Below are 24,039 nucleotides of genomic sequence, written 5' to 3' on the forward strand. Positions count from 1 at the left end.
GGCAAACTGTATTTATCTATGAATTTAGTGAATCTAGAGTGCAAAACTTTCGATAGTGCTTTGGAGAAGACAGGTAGCACGGCACAGGTCTATAACTGCTGAAATCATTTCTATCTCCCTTTTTAAGTAAAACAGTTACTTTTGCAATCTGTATTTGTTCTGGAAATACCGATGTAGCTAAAGAAAGGTTAAAAATATGTGTGATGGTCGGCGCTATATCTGCAACATATTTTACAAGCTTTGTCTGAATATTGTCAATATTTCGGCATCTGCTATTTTTTAGGTTGAGTATAACAGTTAGTATTTCATTCGTTGTCACAAGATCTAAAAATATTGTATTATCATTATGAAAGTTTATGTCCTCATATATTTCCGACAACGACCCATTAGTTTTCCTTTTTTAAAAAAATAATTGAAGGCGTTTGCGAGTTCAGTTCCCGTTAGCTCATTACCACCAATATTTAAATTGTGCACATGGTTTTGTGACTGATTACGATGTAGCAGTGAGCTTAGACGGGTCCAAATCACATCGTGGTGGCCCTTCTTCACGTCTAGATATGTGGGGTAATATTCCGTTCGAGTTGATCGCAGTTTCTTTGTTAACCTATTTCGAAACTGTTTGAATAAATGCAGATCTTCTTCCGCACGTGTCATTATTAACCTTCTGTACAGCTTATTTTTATACTTAATTTGATTCCTCAACTCAGGGGTGATCCACGGTTCGCGAGTTTTTCGAGATTGTTTACATGTTTTAGAGGGAAACTAGGAGTGGTATAGCTGTCTAAACAGATCAAAAAACTTATTGTAGGCTTCATTGGCATTCTTACGGGAAGCAATATGCGTAAAATCAACTTGTTTAACAGCATCCCGAAAATCATCAAGAGTAACATTGGTTATACGTTGGTATGTAATACCTTCTGGCTGTTTTAGTGCTAGGGTTACCGTCCCCATGTACAAGAACACTAGTAGATGGCAGAAATTAGTAATGAACAAATCTAAAGTAGACTGACTTTCAACTATTATTCTCGTAGGTATTTCGAGCACATTCCTAAAACCATTCGAAGCCAATAACATCTTAAATTCTCTAGTACAATGATTATCAATGCTGAAATCGATATTGAAATCACCTCCAGCAATAAGCGTGTAACCACCGTCCGCTACACAACACAAAAAATTGTCATAGAACTTAAAAAAAGAAGGTGCATTTCCGCTTGGTGGGCGGTAACAGAGTAAAGAAATTTACCCAGACACAATGACATTATCTCATAATCCACTGTAATTGTACTGAATGGGCTCAAAGTTTCACAATTTTCATTCGCATCCAGCAGCAGTACTACTCCCCCGCCACGACCAACAGGTCTGTTAAGGTAGTATATTCTATAATTTGCCGTTTTATGGACATTATCGGCGCTATTGCTCCATGTTTCACTCAACATTATCACGGAGAACTTAATCTGAAATTGACTAAAGAATTCTAGCAATTCTGCCTTTTCACTGATCGTGCATTGATATGCACCGCTTTAATGGATGCGGATGAAAAAGACGAAGTAAAATGGTTCAGGTCAGTCGGAACGTGATGCGAACACTGTATCATTTTTTTCTTTCTTTACATACTGTGCTTACGCAGTACTTATTTAAGATCGTCCAGGTCGTTTGCTCCTTTGATATGAATCACATTCATTCCTTCGTCTTTGCGGACGAGGATCTTCCCATTCGTATGCCAGACAGAACGATAATCGCTATCTTTTGCCCTTTCTTTCGCAGTTCGAAGCAAGTCTCTGTTATATCGAGTCATGTTTTTCTATATAATGATGCGCGGTTCACCATGTTTGGCTATGTTCTTAGCTTTCAGCCATGAGTCTCTTGTCGTCTGTCTGGCAAAACGTGCGATTATTCCGGGCGTCCTACCCTGTCGAGCAGGCAATCTGTGTATTGTTTGAATGTCTTCTGCCGTTAAGAGCGGGATTTCAAGTCTCGGGACAATTGTGTTTAATAAGGAAAGGAGATACACGGGTTAGATTTTCGTTGCACCCAACAAAAATGTAACCCGTGTAACTTCAAGTTAATTTTCCTGCTTCGGTACTCAAGGTCATTAACGTCTTGTTGCAGCTGTGTTTGCACTACTTGGGTCATGTGGTCGTTCGCTTCTGGTTCCACTGCTTTCTTCTTTAGCGCCTTGATCTCAGTGCCCTGGCGGGAAACATGTCTTTCAAATTCATCAAACTTCTTAGACATATGTTGCACAGGTTCTTCCATTTCTGCCACTTTTTTGTTAATTCTGGCAAATTATGAAGTATTGTGAAGTTATGAAGGCAAAAGCATGCCTGTCATCAAGATCAGAATCGTTGCCTTCTTTTCTACTTGTGCGAGAAACATTTTCCCTGCACATGAGACAAGCGCTACGAGTGCTTGGCAGCATTGTTTTTTGCTTTCAACGATTTCTCTGTCACGCCCGCACATTTACCGAAATGATATGCGTATTGACACGCCGTGCATCTCACTCTCGGCCCATCGTCACGAATAGGTAACTTACAGGACGAACACACGCTAGACACTTCGTTTTCGTGAACGGACATTTCAGCAAAATGGCACAAAGTACGTTTAGACAAGGAATCAATAACAGAAGAGGAGGCAGCAGAGGAGGCAGCAGCGGCAGTGGCTTTTGGCACAATCCAGTTCAACTTTAAGTACTATTGCACTAACCTGCAAAACGAACAATGAAAACGAACAACAAGACGCATTTGCCGAGTTAAGGAAACGCCTGCAAGCTTCTCCAATCCTTGTCCATTTTGATATGAAAGCCGACACTAAAGTTTTTACCGATGCGAGTAACGTCGGCCTCAGTGCCATACTAGCACAGTGGAAGAACGGCCAGGAGAAAGTATTAGCTTATGCCAGCCGTAAGCTCTCGAAAGCAGAAGCAAACTACTCAGCAACCGAGAAAGATTGTCTTGCAGTCATTTGGGCAATATGTAAATTTCGGCCGTACCTCTATGGTAAACCATTCAGAGCAGTCAGTGATCACCATTCGCTTTGCTGGCTGGCGAATCTCAAGGATCCATCCGGACGACTAGCAAAATGGAGCCTTAGGCTTGAAGAGCATGATATTACTGTCGTATACCGATCCGGGTGGAAAAACAGCGATGCCGACTGCGTGTCACACGCATCAGTCAAGACAACTTTGTCAGAAGAGGATTTCTCGTTCCTTGGCATTGTTGACGCGTCACAAATCGCTCAACAACAACGAGATGACCCAGAATTGCTTCCACTTATACAGCGCCTGGAGGGACTTGACATTCAACTCCGCGTATTTTCTCTAGAGGGCTATCCTCGTTCTGTATGCGAGGAAATGTCCTTTGCAAGAGAAACTTCGATAACAGCGAGACAAAGTTTTTACTTGTCGTACCCACAGCTATGCCACAAGAAATTTTCCATGCATGTCACGATGAACCGACATCTGGACCTGTACATTCGCCAGCATTCGTGTGAAATACTACTGGCCTAAGTTATTAGCATCAGTGCAGCACTACGTCAAGACTTGTCGCGAGTGTTAAAGGCGCGAGACTCCATCCGTAAAACCGGCCACCAAAAGCCGCATTCTAACAAGTCGGTATGGACCTCCTTGGACCTTTCCCAACTTCATCTTTAGGCAAAAGGTGGATAGTTGTGGCCACGAACTATCTTACCCGTTACGCAGAAACGGATTCCCTGTACAGTGCAACGGCTGTCGAAGTTGCAAACTTCTTTGTCAACAATATCGTGCTCAGGCATGGCGCCCCCACAGTTATTTCCGATCGTGGAACAGCCTTTACTGCGGACCTAATGAAATGCTGGTTGCAAAGGACACATACTGATCATAGAACTACGGCGTACCACCCTCAGACAAACGGTTTAAATGAACGCCTCAACAGAACAGTGACTGACATGCTTTCGATGTATGTCGACGTTAAATTAAAATTAAATTATAGGGTTTTACGTGCCAAAACCACTTTCTGATTATGAGGCACGCCGTAGTGGGGGACTCCGAAAATTTTGACCACCTTGGGTTCTTTAACGTGCACCCAAATCTAAGTACACGGGTGTTTTCGCATTTGGCTGCCATCGAAATGCGGCCGCCGGTATGTCGACGTTGAACATACGCTGTGGGACGAAATTTTGCCGTACATCACCTTCGCATATAATATGGCTGCTCAAGAAACAACACGAGTCGCTCCCTTTGAGCTTGTATTCGGCCGAGCAGTAACCACAACTTAGGATGCTATGTTGCCGTTAGATGAAGAAAACAATAACTATTCGGACCTCGATGATGACCTCGAGGCACGACAGATGGCAAGGTACCGAATACGCCGCCAACAACGCATCGACTCCAGCCGGTACAGCCAGCGCCGTAGTGAAGCTCATTATCGACCCGGTGACAAGGTGTGGCTATGGACCCCAGTGCGATGGCGTGGACTGTCTGAAAAGCTTCTGTGCCGATACTTAGGCCCTTACGAAATACTTCGTCGTATAAGCGACGTCCCTTACGAAGTGAAATCCGCTGGACACGAGAGCCCAAGACGGCGCAACTCCACGGAAGTTGTGCATGTTGTCCGCATGAAACCCTACCAGGCAAGGTCATGAGAAAAAAAAAAGTCTGAGCCCACAGCAACCCCTACTTCCTCTCACGCATCGGGCCGATGCGGTAAGGAGGGGGATAATGCCGCAACAAGGTCCCATTCAAGTTGCGCGCCCTTCGTATTGACACTGTGCACACCGTACCGTGGCGTTGTTCAGCAACAGGCAGCGATCTTCGTGGCACGGGTAGCCGATTAGACCCTGCTCGAATGCGCCACGCGCACGAGGTGTCACGCGAGAAGAAAGAGGAACACTGTTCGAGGCCAGTTGGAGAACGTGACTGCCGCGGATTTCTTCACGACCGCAGCGACTTTTACTTGTAGGCACAAGTTCGCCCTTAATAAATATCATTGTTTTATTAACATCTTTACAATATCGCGCATTAATTTCAACTCTGGCGTGCAGTTACAATCTTGGCAATGTAGGGGAAGAATGGAACATAAAAGGTCTTTAACCGGTGTATCGCCTTCTAATCTTTTCCTACATTGCCAAGATTGTAGCTAAACGCCAGATTTAGATGAATGCGCGATATTGTACAGGCACAAGAATGAAGATAGGCGTCTTATGGTAGAGGCATGGCATATCTGTAATGGTGGAAGTGCGTGCGTGAATCAGCCTTCGATTACTTTACATAAGGAAGAGATTAAGTGCCTTAACAGCTATCTCTCACGTAGACCGGCACATGTACCTGACTGACATGTGGTAATTCCATTCCAGAGCGCGCGCAGATGAGTTTTGTCTTTCTGCTTTTGGCATCAGTGCTCCCTTCAGTTGATACTCAGCGTTCGTGTTGTCCACTTGTCTTGTGTCCTGTCTGCACGCCTCACCTTTTTGCCTAATAACATATGTGGAACGTCCCCCACGCCGGCTCAATCGGCAAGAGTCAACACCATGTCATGATTTAGAGTACGGATTTCTTCCATTTCCGATACTCTCCAGCTTTTTGCTGATTTCGGCTTCACTTTCCCGTTAGCCTGGAGCGCATCTCGAATGTAGTCGTCTTTTAAACACTCAGGAAGCAATAAAAGCTTCATTTTACTTGCGTTGGCTCAGGCTCAATAGCGACGCAGCGTCTACTACCTTTTACGTATAATTCTCCGCACGTGACTAGCTTTGCTTTTGTCATTGCTGATTTGCACGTCACCATCCACACGTGCGACATCTTAAATTGAACGATGGAACTTATTTACTTCAGGTCAATAACGTTCCGAAGGGCGTATCGGATGTCTTGGGCTCTGTACGGTCGACCATTTAAGTCAGCATGCAGGAATACGGAGTCCACAACCAACTTACTGGTAGGAAGACGAGTTAGCACAACACGGTAGTCACTGCCGCTGGCTGAAGCCTGACCGTGAGCCGGTCAGGGGCCGATAAATCCTTTGGAGCGGGGAACAAGAAAAAAGCGACCGTTCGGAACGCCGTCTTCTTCCTCACTTCACCACGGTGGTCGGTTGACAGGACCGGATATTGAGACAAGGTTAAGCATTGGAACAGAAGTGCGGCAATACCAGAGCGACTCGGTATTTTGTGCGTGCTATGCAGTCAGAGTCTAACGTTGAGTGTACTTGCAACCGTAAGCGACTGCGAAAAAAACTCAGCCCGAGTATTCTTAGGGTGATTTAAACTCAGGCACTAAGCGTTCTATACGTATAGCGAACTCAAACGGGGCACTCAAGATTACAGAGAAAGCCGATTTCTCTGTCGCTTAGCGTGTCCCGTTTGAGCTACACATCGCTTCAGTTCGCAACCTCCTTGGAACGGAAGGAACTTAGGTACCTTTAGGAACTTAGTCTTTTTCTTGCTTCTGCTTTTTTTCTCGCTCCCTGCTCTCTGCTGCCTTTTTCACCTTCTGGTTATTAGGACCAGTCAAGTTACATTTTTTTGCAACTTTTTTCCTAATGCCTTGGCACATTGTACGACTTGTTTTCATGAATAAATGTATTATTATTTTTTTAAATCTAACCATCTATCAATGAATAGCGCGTTTAGGGTGTATCACTCGCTTATGGTGTGCGTACGAAGGGCGTGGCTCTTCACATTCCAGCTTTTAAATTTAACAAAATTTTCTCACGAAGAGGGAAAGTGTCTTTGTATGTAGTTCATTAGGCAGTGGATGAACTTGAAACTATTCCCGATTTATAGACAATACCTTTTTCGCCGCATCGCTCCATGACACGGACGAAAACAGCCAAGTGCATGGGGAGTAACTGTTGTCGTTCGTCTTCCCGTTGCTCTCTTTCCGACCAGGGACTAAGCACTTACTCTCTGGAATTTTCAAACGGCACGCATATTCATGCAGTTAGTCCTTTGAGGGACGAAAGCGCCCTTTTTAGGACTAACAGCCGAGTTACTCCAGTTTTCCCCGGGATTTTTCTTATTGTATGTACAAAAATGTAAGCAAAGTTCTTGAATGACAGTTTCATTAAAATATTTGTCCTGCCTTGCTGGTTTCAAACTCATGTAGTTCTGAAGTTCGTGTGATATTCTTTTACTTATTAAATAGACAGAAAAATATGGAAGAATTGATTCCAGTTATTCGGGCACAATATTTGAGACGTACGAGTACATTCTTTTCTGAAAAATACATATTTTACTTGTCTTGACAGTGCACAGCGTTGAAGAATTTGTTTGCAGCATCTTTGGCAATGGCACGGCAGTAAAACTCATGTATTTCATCTCTCGCCAAATTCTATAAGGAGGCGGCCGAGCTGCACCGTCAGCATGCCTCGATCGAAATTTCTGGCTACGCCACTGATCCCGACACTGCGCACAACAGCTGCGCACTCTTTTCGGCGGCCACCTGCGCAGAGCGCGCGTCGTCATTGGCGTGGACGCGCTATAATAAAACGTCATTGTCTCTGTCGTCAAATTGGGCTGTATCATTTTCTTGCGACGTAGAGATCGCGTCACTGCCGTTATCAGTTGCACTTTCCACTCACCCAGAACAGCGGCAATGAGCGTGGGCGCGCGCAGAAGCGCGAACGGGCGCGCCGACAACGTGAGGCCGCCCTTGCCGCTGCACCCAGTGGTACAACATCGAGTGCCGGCGAAGCTCTTGCCGAACAAGAGCAACTCGCACACGTTGAGCGCCGACGTGAGCAAAAGCATCGGTGCGAGTGGCGCCGTCGAGCGAATACCGCAAATCATGATCGGTCCAGGGAGGCCAAACTCGACGAAGGCCCTGCATATCGCGCAGTGCAAAACGCACGTCGCCGCCGAGAGGTCCCACCATCAAGAATGTTTGCCTGGTGCGATGTCGTGGCTCCAGGGAGTGAACCCGTTTGGCGCCACGTGTGTCGTGTGTGAGCGTCTTTGGTTCGCCGGAGACTTGGCCACGATCGGTGGCGTGCGTGAATCGCAACAGAGTGAAGTGGCTGCGTTGCGGCAGTGCGTCTCCTCCGAAGATGTGGAACACCCTGGGGTTGCACAAAGGTGTGGTCATCGCGACTGTGCACGTCCCTCCTACGTCAAAGAAAGAGATTCGAACATTTATGGTGCATGTCATCGGGAAGATTAAACGCGCCGACGGTACATCTTCACAGTTCTTATAAAGAACACGATAAAGACGAAGTCGAAGGAACACATACGACAGAACTGTCGTACGAGCACCAGTCCTGTCGTATGGCTTCTTCGCCTGTAACGCTTTTTTATGAAAACTGTCAAGATGAACCAACTCGTCCAAATCAACGTATTAGCAGTACATCCTTGGTCATTGTTGGAAATTTCAATGTCGATGTGAACAGATCCGACGGGGAGTGCATGTTGAAGCTTTTTGGCCTCAAGTGTTTCACCGATGCCACCGTACCTACTACTCGTCACCGATCGTGCATCGACCTAACTTCAGGGACGAACATTACCACAGTGAAAGTGAAACCTGTTGCCGTGTATCACAGGTATCACAAGGCAATGGCTAAAATGGTCATGAAATCTGTGATGAGAAGTGGGATTTTTCAGTAAATATCTCTTTATTCACACAGTACTCATCTCATAATAGATAAATTCAACATATCAAGTCTCCACCATAGCAAAACCCACCACAGCGCCATCTTCGCTGGACTTTCCTCTTTACAAGGTCGAAGGGCTCTAAATATTTTTTTCTTTTTCTCCAGCTTTCGTGCCACCTGCCCTCAGCTCGTATTCTTCACTTTTGTTTCCGTTTTCTTGAAAGTTCCAAATCCACTGAGTCCAGAAATCGTGGCGTACACGTGAAAACAATTATTATAAAAAGGAATGTTGTGCCCTTTCGCCACACAGATATTGTTGCGTGTGCCGAGGTATGTGTTGCCGGCAGGAGGTCTGGACCTCACCTTACGCAGAGTCAGAGACGGGGAGAGCTTTCTCGGCGAAGAATTCTTCACGAGGGTTGCAATGTGGGCTTGTTGGTATTGCATCTTGAAGGGGAGTATGGTAGCGCGATTCAAAGACAGGACAACAGAAGAGAAAGACGAGACAAGAGTAGCGCTGTGTGTGTCCCTTTGTGTCTTCTCTTGTCCCGTCTTTGAATCGCGCTACCATACTCCCCTTGAAGAAGAATTCTTGATACAATGTTTGCGTGTTGTGCGTAATAGGAGAGAGAAACAGAGCAGCTGCAAGCTGCTTAAGTAGCACCGCACAGTCCCCAGATTCTCCAGAGAGTCCCTAAGGACGAAACGAGGTCGATAGAGAGAGAGGGTCGGGGCAGCTTCCATGGTCCTAACGCCACCCTCGGTGGCCGGCGCTTCCTGGAAACGCGCTGTGGCCTCAGCCTGATCTGGCAGTCGGTCAGAATGGTGCGCCGGTGGAACATTGCGAGCCCCTAAACAGCTCCGCTGTTAATACTCATTACATCCATAGATTTTCGCGCAGGTACTATAATTCCTGCAAGAAACGTGCACCCATTTACCTTCTTATGGTGCGAAAGAAGCGGAATTTCAGGAAGAAACGCAAGAAAAGAATTGAATAGCGTTATTTTCTAGCTATTCCGATGTTTTTTGTTCAATACGCTCTTCTATATTCACGTCCTCTGAGTCGTATCTTGCTGAAAACAAATGTCATCTGTATTGCTTGCGTTTCCGTCCTCGAAAATGACGCACTCATCACTTTCCTATCAAGAGTGATATATGGCATGCCAATAGCGCGCATGCTGCTCATGTATGACCTGGAATTGTCGCTGGGCGCAATGTTAAAGATAACGCATTCAAAGTATAGATGATGATTGCTTTTCAGGGACAACAAAAAACCCTACGGTGCAGCAGGTTCTTCGATTGTATATCTTCGCACCAGCTTACACCACAAAACGTATGGAGAAACTAGCCCTGCAGCAAGCGCTAAAGTACCGCGTACACTCATTTGTTCAGCCGGCGTTCCTTTGAAAGATTTGAAAGAAACATTGTATGGTCCTCCTGTACCTTATTCCCAAAGCCCTCTGGGCCCGCGGTCTCGATGTAATGCATTCTTTTCTGTAACTTTGCAGGAAGTCCAAAAATTGGAAGATGACTAGCTTGGCAAGAACCTATGCTGGAACCAATGAGAGCGGCAAGTCCACTGTCAACGGAACGCTGGCCAATGGACACAGGGGTGAGTCAGCCTCGTATGGACATGCAACATGCTTGCACAGGTAAATCGTCTGCCTCGCAAGCACGCACTAAGTATGTATGTACGTGAGAGTATATTCAAGGCCTCTTAAGCAGGACCTCGGGCAGAGACGGACAAAATCGACGGCCGTTGAGCGTAGCTAGCGGAACCTTTGTTCCTCGTGAAAAATGATTCACCTATTAATCCTCTATTCCTATAAGCCTCAATTATTAATCGAACCCATCTATCATGGCTTCTGGCAACCACAGCGCAGGCGCGGAAGTCTGGCTTGCATTTGCAGTTTCTAAAATGAATTGCCAGGTGGGCCTCCCTCAATGGCAAATGACAAATGGGTTCGATTAATAATTGAGGCCAAAAGAACCATTGAAGCAGGTGATAACTGCGTAAGTGTTGCATCCATATCACTATCACGCGAAGAACTGCTTTACATGAACGCGAATGCGCACTGAGAAACTGTGATCGCGCTCCTAATGTAAATCAGTGGCGTTTTTCACGATGAAACATCATTGGAAGTGGCGCCCTGTGTGTGTTCCTTCTTCGTCCATCGTCTTTTTAGCGCCTTCACTTCAGACCATGCTTGACCAACATGCTCAACTATCCATCCTAATATCTGCATGAATTAGGAGGTAGCCGACATACAATGTCGTTAAGGTCGTTTGGCAGATAATAACGGTGAGTGGTCATCTAAGTTATTTTCGCAAAGTAACATAACGGTGATTAGATTGTCTAGAGTCGATTAAGGTCAGCATCAATTCTAATGTGAACAACACGTGCTCCTTTCGTCTTCCGGACCAGAACTTTACCGTGGCTGTACCAGACGTATTCGTAGCCTTTATCCTTAAGCCATTTTTTATTCTCGCAGGAATTCCCGGCAGTGTCGCGTCAGATTCTCCTAAATGAAAACCATCGGGTCGGACTGTTTAAGGTTACTTTGTTCGTTAACCACGCATCCCTTGTTTGTTGCTGAACAAAGCGAACAATTATTCCTGGAACTATCTCTGTTCGTGTTGGTAGCCTATGAACAGATACCATGTCCGATTCGGCCACAGGGGGAACATTAAGCTTTGTCATCGACTGTGTTTAGTGATGCAATCAGGTTTTCATGCGGCACTACACGAACCCCATGAATTTCCCAGTTCAGCAGCCGTCCGCTTCTGTCATCATCATCATCATCATCATCATCATCATCATCATCATCATCAGCCTGGTTACCTCCACTGCAGGGCAAAGGCCTCTCCCATACTTCTCCAACAACCCCGGTCATGTACTGATTGTGGCCATGTCGTCCCTGCAAACTTCTTAATCTCATCCGCCCACCTAACTTTCTGCCGCCCCCTGCTACGCTTCCCTTCCCTTGGAATCCAGTCCGTAACCCTTAATGACCATCGGTTATCTTCCCTCCTCATTACATGTCCTGCCCATGCCCATTTCTTTTTCTTGATTTCAACTAAGATGTCATTAACTCGCGTTTGTTCCCTTACCCAAGCTGCTCTTTTCTTATCCCTTAACGTTACACACATCATTCTTCTTTCCATAGCTCGTTGCGTCGTCCTCAATTTATGTACAACCCTTTTCGTAAGCCTCCAGGTTTCTGCCCCGTAGGTGAGTACTGGTAAGACACAGCTATTCTACACTTTTCTCTTGAGGGATAATGGCAGCCTGCTGTTCATGATCTGAGAATGCCTGCCAAATGCAGCCCAGCCCATTCTTATTCTTCTGATTATTTCCGTCTCATTATCCGGATCCGCCGTCACTACCTGCCCTAAGTAGATGTATTGCCTTACCACTTCCAGTGCCACGCTCCCTATTGTAAATTGATGTTCTCTTCCGGGACTGTTAAACATTACTTTAGTTTTCTGCAGATTAATTTTTAGACCCACTCTTCTGCTTTGCCTCTCCAGGTCACTGAGCATGCATTGCAATTGGTCCCCTGAGTTACTAAGCAAGGCAATATCATCAGCGAATCCCAAATTACTAACGTATTCTCCATTAACTTTTATCCCCAATTCTTCCCAATCCAGGTCTCTGAATACCTCCTCTAAACACGCTGTGAATAGCATTGGAGAGATCGTATCTCCCTGCCTGACGCCTTTCTTTATTGGGATTTTGTTGCTTTCCTTATGGAGGACTACGGTGGCTGTGGAGCCGCTATAGATATCTTTCAGTATATTTACATACAGCTCGTCTACACCCTGATTCCGTAATGCCTCCATGACTGCTGAGGTTTCGACAGAATCAAACGCGCTCTCGTAATCAATGAAAGCTATATATAAGGGTTGGTTATATTCTGCACATTTCTCTATCACCTGATTGATAGTGTGAATATCGTCTATTGTTGAGAAGCCTTTACGGAATCCTGCCTGGTCCTTTGCTTGACAGAAGTCTAAGGTGTTCCTGATTCTATTTGCGATTACCTTAGTAAATAGTTTGTAGGCAACTGACAGTAAGCTGATCGGTCTATAATTTTTCACGTCCTTGGTGTCCCCTTTCTTATGGATTAGGATTATGTTAGCGTTCTTCCAAGATTCCAGTACGCTCGAGGTCATGAGGCATTGCGTATACAGGGTGGCCAGTTTCTCTAGAACAATCTGCCAGCCATCCTTCAACAAATCTGCTGTTACCTGATCCTCCCCAGCTGCCTTCCCCCTTTGCATAGCTTCCAAGGCTTTGTGTACTTTTGCCGGCGTTACCTGTGGGATTTCGAATTCCTCTAGACTATTCTCTCCTCCATTATCGTCGTGGGTGCCACTGGTACTGTATAAATTTCCATAGAACTCCTCAGCCACTTGAACTATCTCATCCATATTAGTAATGATATTGCCGGCTTTGTCTCTTAACGCATACATCTGATTCGTGCCAATTCCCAATTTCTTCTTCACTGCTTTTAGGCTTCCTCCGTTCCTGAGAGCATGTTCAATTTTATCCAAATTATACTTCTTTATGTCAGCTGTCTTACGCTTGTTGATAAACTTCGAAAGTTCTGCCAGTTCTATTCTAGCTGTAGGGTTAGAGGGTTTCATACACTGGCGCTTCTTGATCAAATCTTTCGTCCTCTGCGATAGCTTACTGGTAGCCTGTCTAACGGAGTACCACCGACTTCTATTGCACACTCCTTAATGACGCCCACAAGATTGTCGTTCATTGCTTCAACACTAAGGTCGTCTTCCTGAGTTAAAGCCGAATACCTGTTCTGTAGCTAGATCTGGAATTGCTCTATTTTCCCTCTTACCGCTAACTCATTGATGGGCTTCTTATGTGCTAGTTTCTTCCGTTACCTCCTCAGGTCTAGGGTAATGCGGGTTCTTACCATCCTATGGTCACTGCAGCGCACCTTGCTGAGCACGTCCACATCTTGTATGATGCCAGGGTTAGCGCAGAGTATGAAGTGTATTTCATATCTAGTCTCGCCATTCGGGCTCCTCCCCGTCCACTTTCGGCTATCACGCTTGCTGAAGAAGGTACTCATTATCCGCATATTATTCTGTTCTGCAAACTCTACTAATAACTGTCCCCTGCTATTCCTAGAGCTTATGCCATATGCCCCCACTGAATTGTTTCCAGCCCGCTTCTTGCCTACCCTGGCATTGAAGTCGCCCATCAGTATAGTGTATTTTGTTTTCACTCTACCCATCACCGATTCTACGTCTTCATAGAAGCTTTCAACTGCCTGGTCATGATGACTGGATGTAATGACGTAGACCTGTACAACCTTAATTTTGTACCTCTTATTAAGTTTCACAACAAGATCTGCCACACTCTCGTTAATGCTATAGAATTCCTGTATGTTACCGGCTATATTCTTATTGATCAGGAAGCAGACTCCTAGTTCTCGTCTCTCCGCTAAGCCCCGGTAGAACAGGACGTGCCCGCTTTTTACACTGTATGTGCTTCTTTGGGCCCCCTAACTTCACTGAGTCCTATTATATCCCATTTACTGCCCTCTAATTCCTCCAATAGCACTGCTAGGCTCGCCTCGCTAGATAACGTTCTAGCGTGAAACGTTGCGAGCTTCATATTCCAATGGCGGCCTGTCTGGAGCAAGGGATTCTTAGCACCCTCTGCTGCGTCGCAGGTCTGACCGCCGCCGTGGTCAGTTGCTTGGCAGGTGCTGGGGACTGAGGGCCCGTGTTTGTGGCAATACGCAAACACTTGCTTTCAACACAAATCATTTCGTAGTCATTGGTAATACAACAAAAATCTGTTAGCAAATCAGTTATCATAAAGTCATCTATCAATAACAACACACCTCCGCCACGTCTTGATGTCATGTTCAAGTAAAATGTGTTTTTGTAAGGGAATTTCAATCCCTCAGAATCTTCATTGTACCATGTTTCACTAAACATAACAACGTCACAGTGTCTGTTTATATCAGTAATGTAGGCTTCTAATTCCGGAATTTTATTATTCAGTAACTGGGCATTCATATGTACACAGCTCAGTTGTTTTTAATTGATGCCTCGAGGAGAGAACCATTTTTAGTAAGGTCTTGATGAGGGCTAGCTGGTTCATGTTTAGAACTGAGGTTAAACAGTGCGAATAAAACAAGGACACGAGGGACAAATAGAACAGACAAGCGCTGACTGCCAATTGGAGGTTTATTGGAAATTCTGCAGCCTTTTTATACCTTTCTTCAGCATAGGCATGCGTACACCAGTCGCAAGAACATCTGCAAATCAGCACCATCATAATCTTTCATCCAAGAAGGCGATTGCTTTTCCCGACAAGACAAGAGAGGGAGAGCTTACACATCTATCTCCTTGCTTTCTAATGTAGTAAGCCTGTATTACTTGCCTTTCCCGCTTACCTTTTCCTTTCTCTATGAATTTTTTTTCTCAAATATTGGAGTGCAGTGACAGTTGTTACAATGTCCTGCTAAGTGACTCCTATAGCCATTCTTTAGGTTACTTCTGTGCTGACGAGCTCTGTCATGGAAACACTGTCCCGTTTTACCTATATAAGCATTTACACAGCTCAGCGGTATCTGATAGATAACGTTGCGCCTGCAGTCAGTGAAACGGGATTTATGACTTGTGGTGCACAGGGGCCTTTCGCACGGGGCACTGAAAAGCAAATTAATATTATGTCTATTGGAAGCTTTCTTCAGATTGTGTGACAACTTGTGCAAGTATGGCACCACGTGCGCTTGTCTCTTGTCCTTATTCTTTTCCTTTTGTGATGTTTCGGAACTTAATCTTTTCTGTTTCTGCAAGATGGCTTCGCAGACTAAACTGATCACAGAACTGGCAAAGCCTGGGTTCTTTTCTCGCGCTATCTGATTTGAAAAACTTTGACCGTACTCTAACTTACACGACTTACTCCGTGCTGCCTTAATGCACGTGGTTGCTATGCCTCTCTTAATCAATTTAGACTGTGCGCTGTCTTAACACGACAAGGTTTTCTTAGGTCTCGGATGATATCCCCAGCATACTTGCTCGTCCATTGAAAAACAGATAATAATATCTGGAATCTGAATGCGGTTGTTAATAGGGTAAGTCGGTGAGCATGAGTGCGATCGAAGTTTTTGAAACCAGATAGCGCGATTACAGAACGCAGGCTTTCGCAGTTCTGTGATCACTTTAGTATGCGAAGCCATCTTGGAGAAAGCGAAAAGAAGTTCCGAAACATCACAAAAAGAAAATTATAAAGACAAGCGCACGTGGTGCCATACTTGCACAAGTTGTCAGACAATCTGAAGAAAGTTTCCAATACACATAATATTGGACAGCTTTAGTTACACGTACGTAGAGGCTTCACGTACGCAAACGTGAAAAGCCCTACGTACAGTCGCAATCTTTTTAAGCGTGAACACGGGAGCGCGTGGCTTCGATACTACCAGCGCAGTTAAGCGGCGCCTTACAATCTCTGTGCGCATGCGCGGTGAGAGTAGCTTTCCTTCGCGCGCATCACGCCATCGGAGCGCTCGCTTGTCGTCTGCTAGCTGTTTTTTGTTTCCTCGGGAGTGACCGAATTACCACTGTAAGCATAATCGAGATGTTTCCAATGTAAATGGTTTGTTGCTCATTGTTAGCGTTGCGCTAAATACCTGGAAATCATGACCTAATTTTTCATTTCTTTTCTCCCGGGTTCCTTTAGTCACACAATGCAGAAAACAAGCTAAAAACGCAAAAGTCTGAACTTTTATTTTGTGCATTTTTCACAAGATAATGAAAGACTTAGGAAAGTAATAGCTGTAAACTTGAATTAATCGCTGTTTCATTTTCTTTACTATTTTGTCATACTCCCTTTTGCAGCAAAAACTGCTGTCATTCTACACGGTAGGGAAGAGCACAGGGCAGGCGCAAAGTTACTTGCTCTAAGATGCTCCCACTCTTGGCAAACAGCTTTCCACAGCTCGTCCTCAGTTGCCAAATGAATAGGGTGTCGCACCATGGCTGCTTTTATGCGGCCCCATACATTTTCGCACTTGTTCATGTAAGCGCCCTTGGCCGGCCAGGAGACCATATGGACCCTACTAGTTTCTAGGTGCTCTTTCACAATTTTCGCAGTGTGCACCGGCGCACGGTCATGCTGAAACACAAAACCGGCATCTGGTAAAGCGGCGTGGGCCTAAGGAAGGAGCACGTTGTCCAAGATTTCGCTGCAGTAGCGCTGCGAAATAAGAGGGCGCTCGATGCGGTGTAGAAGCCCGACAGCAAGTCTTGACAGCGCACCCCACACGTTCACGCAGGTGAGTCCGCTCGCCGCGACTCCCTGCAGATTGGCTGGCTCGTAACAGCATCGAAAGTATATTAAATTTAGTTCTTCACACAAAACCAAATCCGTAGAGAAAATTTTCTTACCGTGTCCCTCTTGAGCGCCACAGCCGCGCGCACTGGTTTTGACGTGTTGAAAAAGTCGGCTCCTCCGAGCAGATTACTGGGCCCCAGTTATCGGAAGTCCACAAGGCGTGAGCTTCGGCAAATTGCAGTCGTGGCACCTTGTTCGAAGCGCTGAGAACGGGCTTTTTGCAGCCGCATAACTTCGCAATCCAGCGCTCCTGAGGGGTCGTCGTAGGGTAAGAACTGAAACAGCCACATCGAGCAGCTCCCGCACTTCCCTCGCGGACTGAAAGGGATTCTCCACTACTGAAGCTACCATAATCGCGTCTCCTTCATCTGTCGCTACCATTTCCCGACGCCTATGTGGGAAGTCAGAAATGCGGCCTTCCTTCCTGAATGCTTGGATGATCCTATTGACAGTCTTCAGGGGCTTGTGCACCAATGCGCCGATGAAGCGCTGAAAATATTCTTTCAGCGAAAGTTTTACTATTTTCGACCTCTCGTCTTCAGGAACACGGGACATGCTTAGGTTAAGCAGCTGCTCTGATAAACGTGGTAATCGGAACAAATACATACCTTCCTCGAACACAGGGGTGGTCACTATTACGCCTACAAGTATAGGAACGTCGGCAAAAGATAGCAGTTTCATGTTTATTCATGCATCGTGTGGAATGTAATTTCAACTTCAACATTGTTACCGCTCTTGCTGTGCACGGCTCCCTTGTCGCGGTGCGCGTGTAGCAGACGACACGCGCGTGCTTGCGTGACGCAATGCGCGCGAAGGTATAATTCTCACACGCCAGACGCACTGCGCATGCGCTCTGCTTCTCGGTGTCGCCGCTAAACTGCGCTGGCAGTACGGAAAGCCACGCGCTCCCGTGTTCACCGTCAAAAAGATCGCGACTGTACCTTACGTGCACGCCATCTGAAACGCTTTTAGCTACACGTACGCGACGCACGGCAAGAGGTAGTGTTCCTGTATATGCTCCCGCAGGGAGCAGAGTTGCGCATAGGTCCGCCGCCGTGATCCAGCCCTGCAGCGAAGCCACTCCTCGCGCGCGCAGGAGCCAAATGCCGCGCGGTGTTCCGCCTTTTTCTCTGGTGGTCGCGAGCTACAAGCGCCAATTGTTCGCAGGCGCTTAGCAAAGGGCACTTGTTAATACAGGCTACGCTCGAACGAGTCATTCGTGCAGCCGGAGGGGGTGGGCTTCCAACCAACCGAAACTTTGTATGTACCTATGTAAACACGCATATACAAACACACGAACGTACAAATATGGGGTGGGACCGCCTTCGATTCCCCAAAATAAAGTACTCCCGTGGCTCGAACAGCTCCAAAGCTCGCTCGCAAACGCGCAGTACGTTGCCACAAAAAGCGGTGCAATGATTTTCATCATGCATATGAAGTTGTCTGATCATGGTCAGAAAGCAAGAAATGTTTTAAAGAGTGTTTAAAACTTCACACACGCAAGGTGGACACTTAGCGGATTTTGGCTGCCGAAACCAACCGATTCATGACCGTCGCCAAGAGAGCTATCGTGCCTGCAGTTATGTCAGTGACCGTTAACAGAGCGCCATTTATCACTAACCATCGTTCACAACAGCTGCACGTTTTCGATAAATGCGGTGCAGACACAGATTTAAGCGCATTTCAAATGTTGACATGTGCACATTTTAAGCAAAGCTTACTTTTATTTACTATTACTATTTAGTAGTACTTACTATTTAGTAGCAGCAAATCTGCAAATAGAAAAAGATTCAAGATGCAAGAGCTTCTAGCTGCTCCTCTTAACGCACGATCGACGGTCCACTGATTGCAATGGCGATGGTACTGACGGAAACGACGAGTTCGCATGAGTCGGCGATGCGCCCGTAAAGTTGGCTTCGCAGCGGCGCGGATCATTTGACGTCATTTTTCGCGCTCGGCCAATAGCGGTGCGAGCGGCGCCGGAAAAGGTATGCGCAACTCTGCTCCCTGCGGGAGCATATACAGGAACACTAGGCAAGAGGGACCCCGTAGCTCCATCTATCGGGAAATGTGAACACGGCGCTGGCCAATTCAATCACGTCGCCGTGTTTCGATGCGAGCCGTCTGCGCGCGCGCGGCCCGCTATCACTTGTTCGTAATCTCGCGGAACTCCCGCGCGAAGCTGTCTACGTGCGCAAGAAACGGACGCAAATTGAATCTCACGTGAGACGCGCGCGCGCCCGTACATTCTCCGCATGCGCACTGCTCACACGTAGAAGCTCTACGTACGCAAAGCCTCTACGTACGTGTAACTAAAACTATTAATTTGCTTTTCAGTGCCCCGTGCAAGCTGTCCTTGATATGTAATCGTATGAAAACGAGCGAAAGGCCCTTCCGCACCGCAAATCATAAATACCGTTTCACTGACTGCAGGCAGCGGTATCTGATAGATATATCAGGTACCGCTGAGCTGTGTAAAAGCTTATATAGGTCAAACGGGACTGTGTTTCAATGAAAGAGATCGTCAGCACAGCAGTTAGCTAAAGCATGGCTATGGGAGTCATTTAGCAGGACATTGTAACAAGTGTCACTGCACTCCAATATTTGAAAAAAACAAGATTCATACGGAAAGGAAAATAATAGAGGCTTACTACATTAGATTGGAAACAGATAGATGTGTAAGCGCTCCCTCTCTTGCCTAGTCGGGAAAAGAAATAGCCTTCTTGGATCAAAGATTATGATTTTGCTGATTCGCAGATGTTCTAGCGACTGGTGCATCAAATCAAATCTTTATTTCCACCATGTAAATTACAGATGGAGAACAACGAAAAAAAAGCTGCCAGTTGGCGGCTTGACGAATCCGCAGCCCCACGTAATGAGCGGTGTTTGGGCATCAGCAATGAATAACAGTCAATAAACAAATGTAAGCACTTTATCAGTGCAGAACAAAAGTAAAATACGATTCGAAAACATTGAAGCAAATAAATAAATAAATGCCAGGATAAGTAAATCAGTTTTCTTCTTCTGCAAACATAGATCTAAGTTTAGCAGTGGAACAAATAAATAAGCCAAAGTTAGTAGATTGATAATAGTTTAACAGTGATGGCAAATAATAACAAAGACGTTCCATGCCAGAGGTCAAGCGGGGTGCAATACGTTCCAATATTCTCCATGTCTGGTAGCATAATGACATCCCGCTCTTGGTGATGAGCGGGATGTCATTCTCTTCCTTTCTTCATTACAATATTTTAAATGTTATATAAACAGATGAGAAAGCTTGAAGCAGTATTCAAGAATACAAATTCTTTTTGACAGCAACCAATAGCTGACTGATGCATTCTTAAGCGCACCTTGCTATATGTCGTGTGTTCAAGTCGACCTTGTCAAAATAGCGTGTCCGTTCTTTTCACTAATGTACGTAGCGTTGCCAACAAGCGAACAGCTTTATCTTCAACTATCGATTCTTGCTCCGCTGACGTCATTCTCCTTACGGAAACTTGGCTTTCCGCGAGAATAAATAACAGTGAAATATTAGACTCTGAAAGTGCTTATAACATCTACAGGTGCGACCGCGATATCCGGTCAGAAGGGGGCGTTCTTATTGTCATCAAAGATAACTTAAATTCATCTGTTATTGACATTGCATCCCCCCTAGAATGAGTATGTGTGCGCGTGAGCATTTCAGACCGTCCCTTTGTATTCTGTGCATGTTATAGGCCACCAAGTTGATCCTCTACATTTTGAGCAGATTTCCATGATGCCCTTAACAAATATACTATTAGGTTTCCTAACTCTCCGGTATTTATCTTGGGGGACTTTAATTTTCCTGATATAATATGGGAGTCTGACTGTGTTAATTTTAAGCGTACTTCAGTCGAGTCTATTGTATTCTTAAATTTGTGCTTTGACTTCAACTTAACACAGTTGGTCTACAAAACAACCACGTAGTGCTCCCTACAACCCCCCAACCTAGTTTCCTTCTTAACTTATCTTCCTGGGATAAGTGATCATTCATCGCTGCAGTTTGATTTAAAATCACGTTTTTCTTACACAAAGAAGGTTAAGACAATTCACGATTATTCCAAAGCTGATATTCCCGCAATTACGCAAGAAATGGAGCATTTTATGGATTCAATGATGCCCGATCTTGATCAACGAACACTTGAACAAAACTGGTCCTTTTATAAGAGCAAACTATTATCCCTAATTCGAAAATATGTTCCCCAACGAAAAATACTTGGCCTTGGTTTACGGCCGCCTTGCGCCGTCTTCGGGACAAGAAAAAAAACGGTTATTTCATTCCGAAAGAAAATCAAACCCGATTCGTTGGTCTGAATACCACTGCATCGATGATGAATATTGTAGCGCCATTTCCCAAGCTAAGTAAACATTTTTCAACATTACATTACCATCGTACTTATATGTCAATGCACGTGAATTCTAGAATGTTGTTCGTGGTAATACACCATCCACAATACAATTGTCCCAATCTAACAGCCCTGTTCAAAGTAATCAGTGTTGCACAATGTTTAATAATGTATTCGCTTCTTTCTTTCATAACGCTGAACCTATGCTTTTGCCACCTTCAACAAAACTTTATGATACTCCAATGGATTCAATTCTTATAGAGTACGTGCGCATTGGAAAAGTAATAGGTAATTTGAAGATATCTTCGTCTACGCGTTCAGGTGAAATAATTCAAAAATACTCAAATATACTTAACTGTATTCATTAAGTATTCTTTCTGGGATATCCCAACAATCGATACACTGCTCATCACTGCCAAGCAACGGGAAAGTGGTTTCTGTTCACAAAACAGGTGACACACATTGTCCCGAAAACTACCGTCCCATATCACCTACCAGCATTCCCTGTAAGATTCTGGAGCATATAATATATGCCCACATAATTTTCTTGAGACGAACTCTTTTTTTCTAACAGTCAGCATGGGTTTAGAAAATCGTTCTCCGGCGAAACGCAACTAGCTTGCTTTACTAACGACCTCTTTTCTAACACCGACTTAGGACTTGACGCCGATTGTATCTTTATTGATTTTGCTGAAGCCTGGGATACCATTTCCCATAGCCTACTAATCTATAAATTAAGTCTTCCTAACATTGACCCGCTAGTACTGGACTGAATTAAAAACTTTCTTGCTGATAGGACCCAATACGTAATCGCGAGCAATTCATCGTCTGCGCCCCTCGCGGTAACGTCAGGCGTGCCGCAAGGGTCGGTTGTAGGTCCTCTACTTCTTCGTGTCCTAAGGTGCATGTTCTAAGGCATACCGATCTCGCTTCGAAAAGTAATGAGCTATGAGCTTCCCTTTGACTTATCATAAATTGTTTCTTTCCTGATTTCGTTTTCTTCCTCTTAAGTAGATACTCATGGCAGGTTCCTTTTCCATTGCCGCCACCCAGGAGATTATTTCCGCCTCTCTGACTTTCCGCTTGACGTTCTTTGTTGCTGTGTTGCCCACCATACCGGCCGCACACTTGCTGGTAAGCTTCCTAGTTCTCTTCTTCCACTGTGAATCAATGTTTTTCCTGTACAGATACTTCAACACTGTCGCAGCCCATTCACTTTCTTCCATATTCCTCAGTCGTTCCTCATACTCAATTTTACTGCAAGCTTCCCTCACTTCAAAACTAGTCCCGCCCATATCACCCTGCACAGCTTCATTTGTAGTCTTCCCGTGAGCGCCCGATGCGAGGCGTCCCACTGACCTTTGGTTCCCATCGAGTCCTGATTGTAACCGTTATTTAAAGCAAACAACAGTATTTCCAAAAGTAAATCCTGGAACCATTACACCTTTCCACATACCTCTGAGCACCTCGTACCTATTGTATCCCCATAGCGCTCTGTGCTTCATTATGGCTGCGTTTCTCCTCCCCTTCACTGTATTTTTTTTTTGTTTCCATATATCTAATGCCTTCGTTTATCCATATACCAAGGTATTTATATTCTATTACCCGAGGTATTTCCTGGCCCGGTATTGCCACTGTCTGTTCACTGTTTTCATTGAATACCATAACACCTGATTTTCTAACACTGAATTTCAAACATAAATTCTTGCCTTCCTGTCCACAGATAATAGCCAGACGTTCGAAATCACTGCTTGTTAGCTAGCAACACAGTGTCGTCCGCATAAGATAAACCTGGAAGCTGCTGCTCTACTTCCATACTCACGTGTTTGTATGAGATATTAAACCCGATATTACTTCCTTCTAGCACCCTCTCCATCCTCACCATGTACATCATAAACAGCAGTGAGGATAAGGGCACCCCTGCCTCAGTCAATTGTTGACAGGAACTTTCTCCTCGCTCCTCATCCCTTCCCATTCAATGCAAACGGTATTTTATAGGTCTAGACTTCGCCTTCCAGAATATGCCACAAAATGTTGCGGTCTACGTTGTCATAGGCTCCTGGAATGTCTAAAAAGGCCACATATAATGTTCTGCTTTCTACTTTTCATATTTCGATACACTGAGTAAGAACGAATAAGTTATCATCTAAACGCCTACCTATTCTGAAGCCATCCTGAAGTTCTTCCAATATTCCATTATTATCTACCCATGCTTGAAGCTTTAATTTGATTGCCTGCATTGCTAGCCTGTATATTACCGATGTAATGGTAAACGGTCTATACGAATGAATTCTATCTTTCTCCCCCTTAGCTTTATAAATTAAATGTATTCTACTTTGTCGCCAATTGTATGGTATTCGTCTATCTATTAAAGTTTCTTCCACTGCTTTCACCAGAGCTTCCTTACTTTTTGTCCTAGTTCATTAATCAGCCTAACGGGAACCTCGTCTAGCCCTTTGGCTGTGCGCTTAGGAATTTTCTCTTCGGCTTTGTCCGCTCGAAATTTTTCAGCACCAGCTCATTTTCCACGTGGGTCTTCTTCATGCTCTTTTTTTCTTCAAATGCAACCTCGTCATTGCCTTGGAAAGATTGAACTGCTATTTTGCGGATGTAATTTATTGTCGCTTTTCCTTGCAGTCTGTTTTCATCTTCGTCTAAGGTATGTTGTTGTATTGTCGTTGACTTCCTGCCTAATGATTTTACGTGATTCCAAAATATTCTATGTGCGGCCTTCTTT

The 24,039-nt window shown here is 45.0% G+C and overlaps 1 protein-coding gene across 3 annotated transcripts in view; it reads left to right on the forward strand.

Moving 5' to 3' along the window:
• The window catches only part of LOC126517808 (receptor-type tyrosine-protein phosphatase kappa-like), a 472,380-nt gene that overhangs the window by 190,357 nt on the left and 257,984 nt on the right, over positions 1–24,039 (forward strand). For 2 of the 3 annotated variants that reach the window (XM_050167603.3, XM_055064334.2), the window contains exon 2: positions 10,067–10,170. In XM_050167603.3, the coding sequence (XP_050023560.1) occupies positions 10,067–10,170 (104 nt within the window). Of the gene's footprint in view, positions 1–10,066; positions 10,211–24,039 lie in introns of those variants that run through there. The other variant, XM_072285643.1, reaches the window with a different exon arrangement.

This window comes from Dermacentor andersoni, chromosome 11, assembly GCF_023375885.2.
Source record: "Dermacentor andersoni chromosome 11, qqDerAnde1_hic_scaffold, whole genome shotgun sequence".
Taxonomy (NCBI): domain Eukaryota; kingdom Metazoa; phylum Arthropoda; class Arachnida; order Ixodida; family Ixodidae; genus Dermacentor; species Dermacentor andersoni.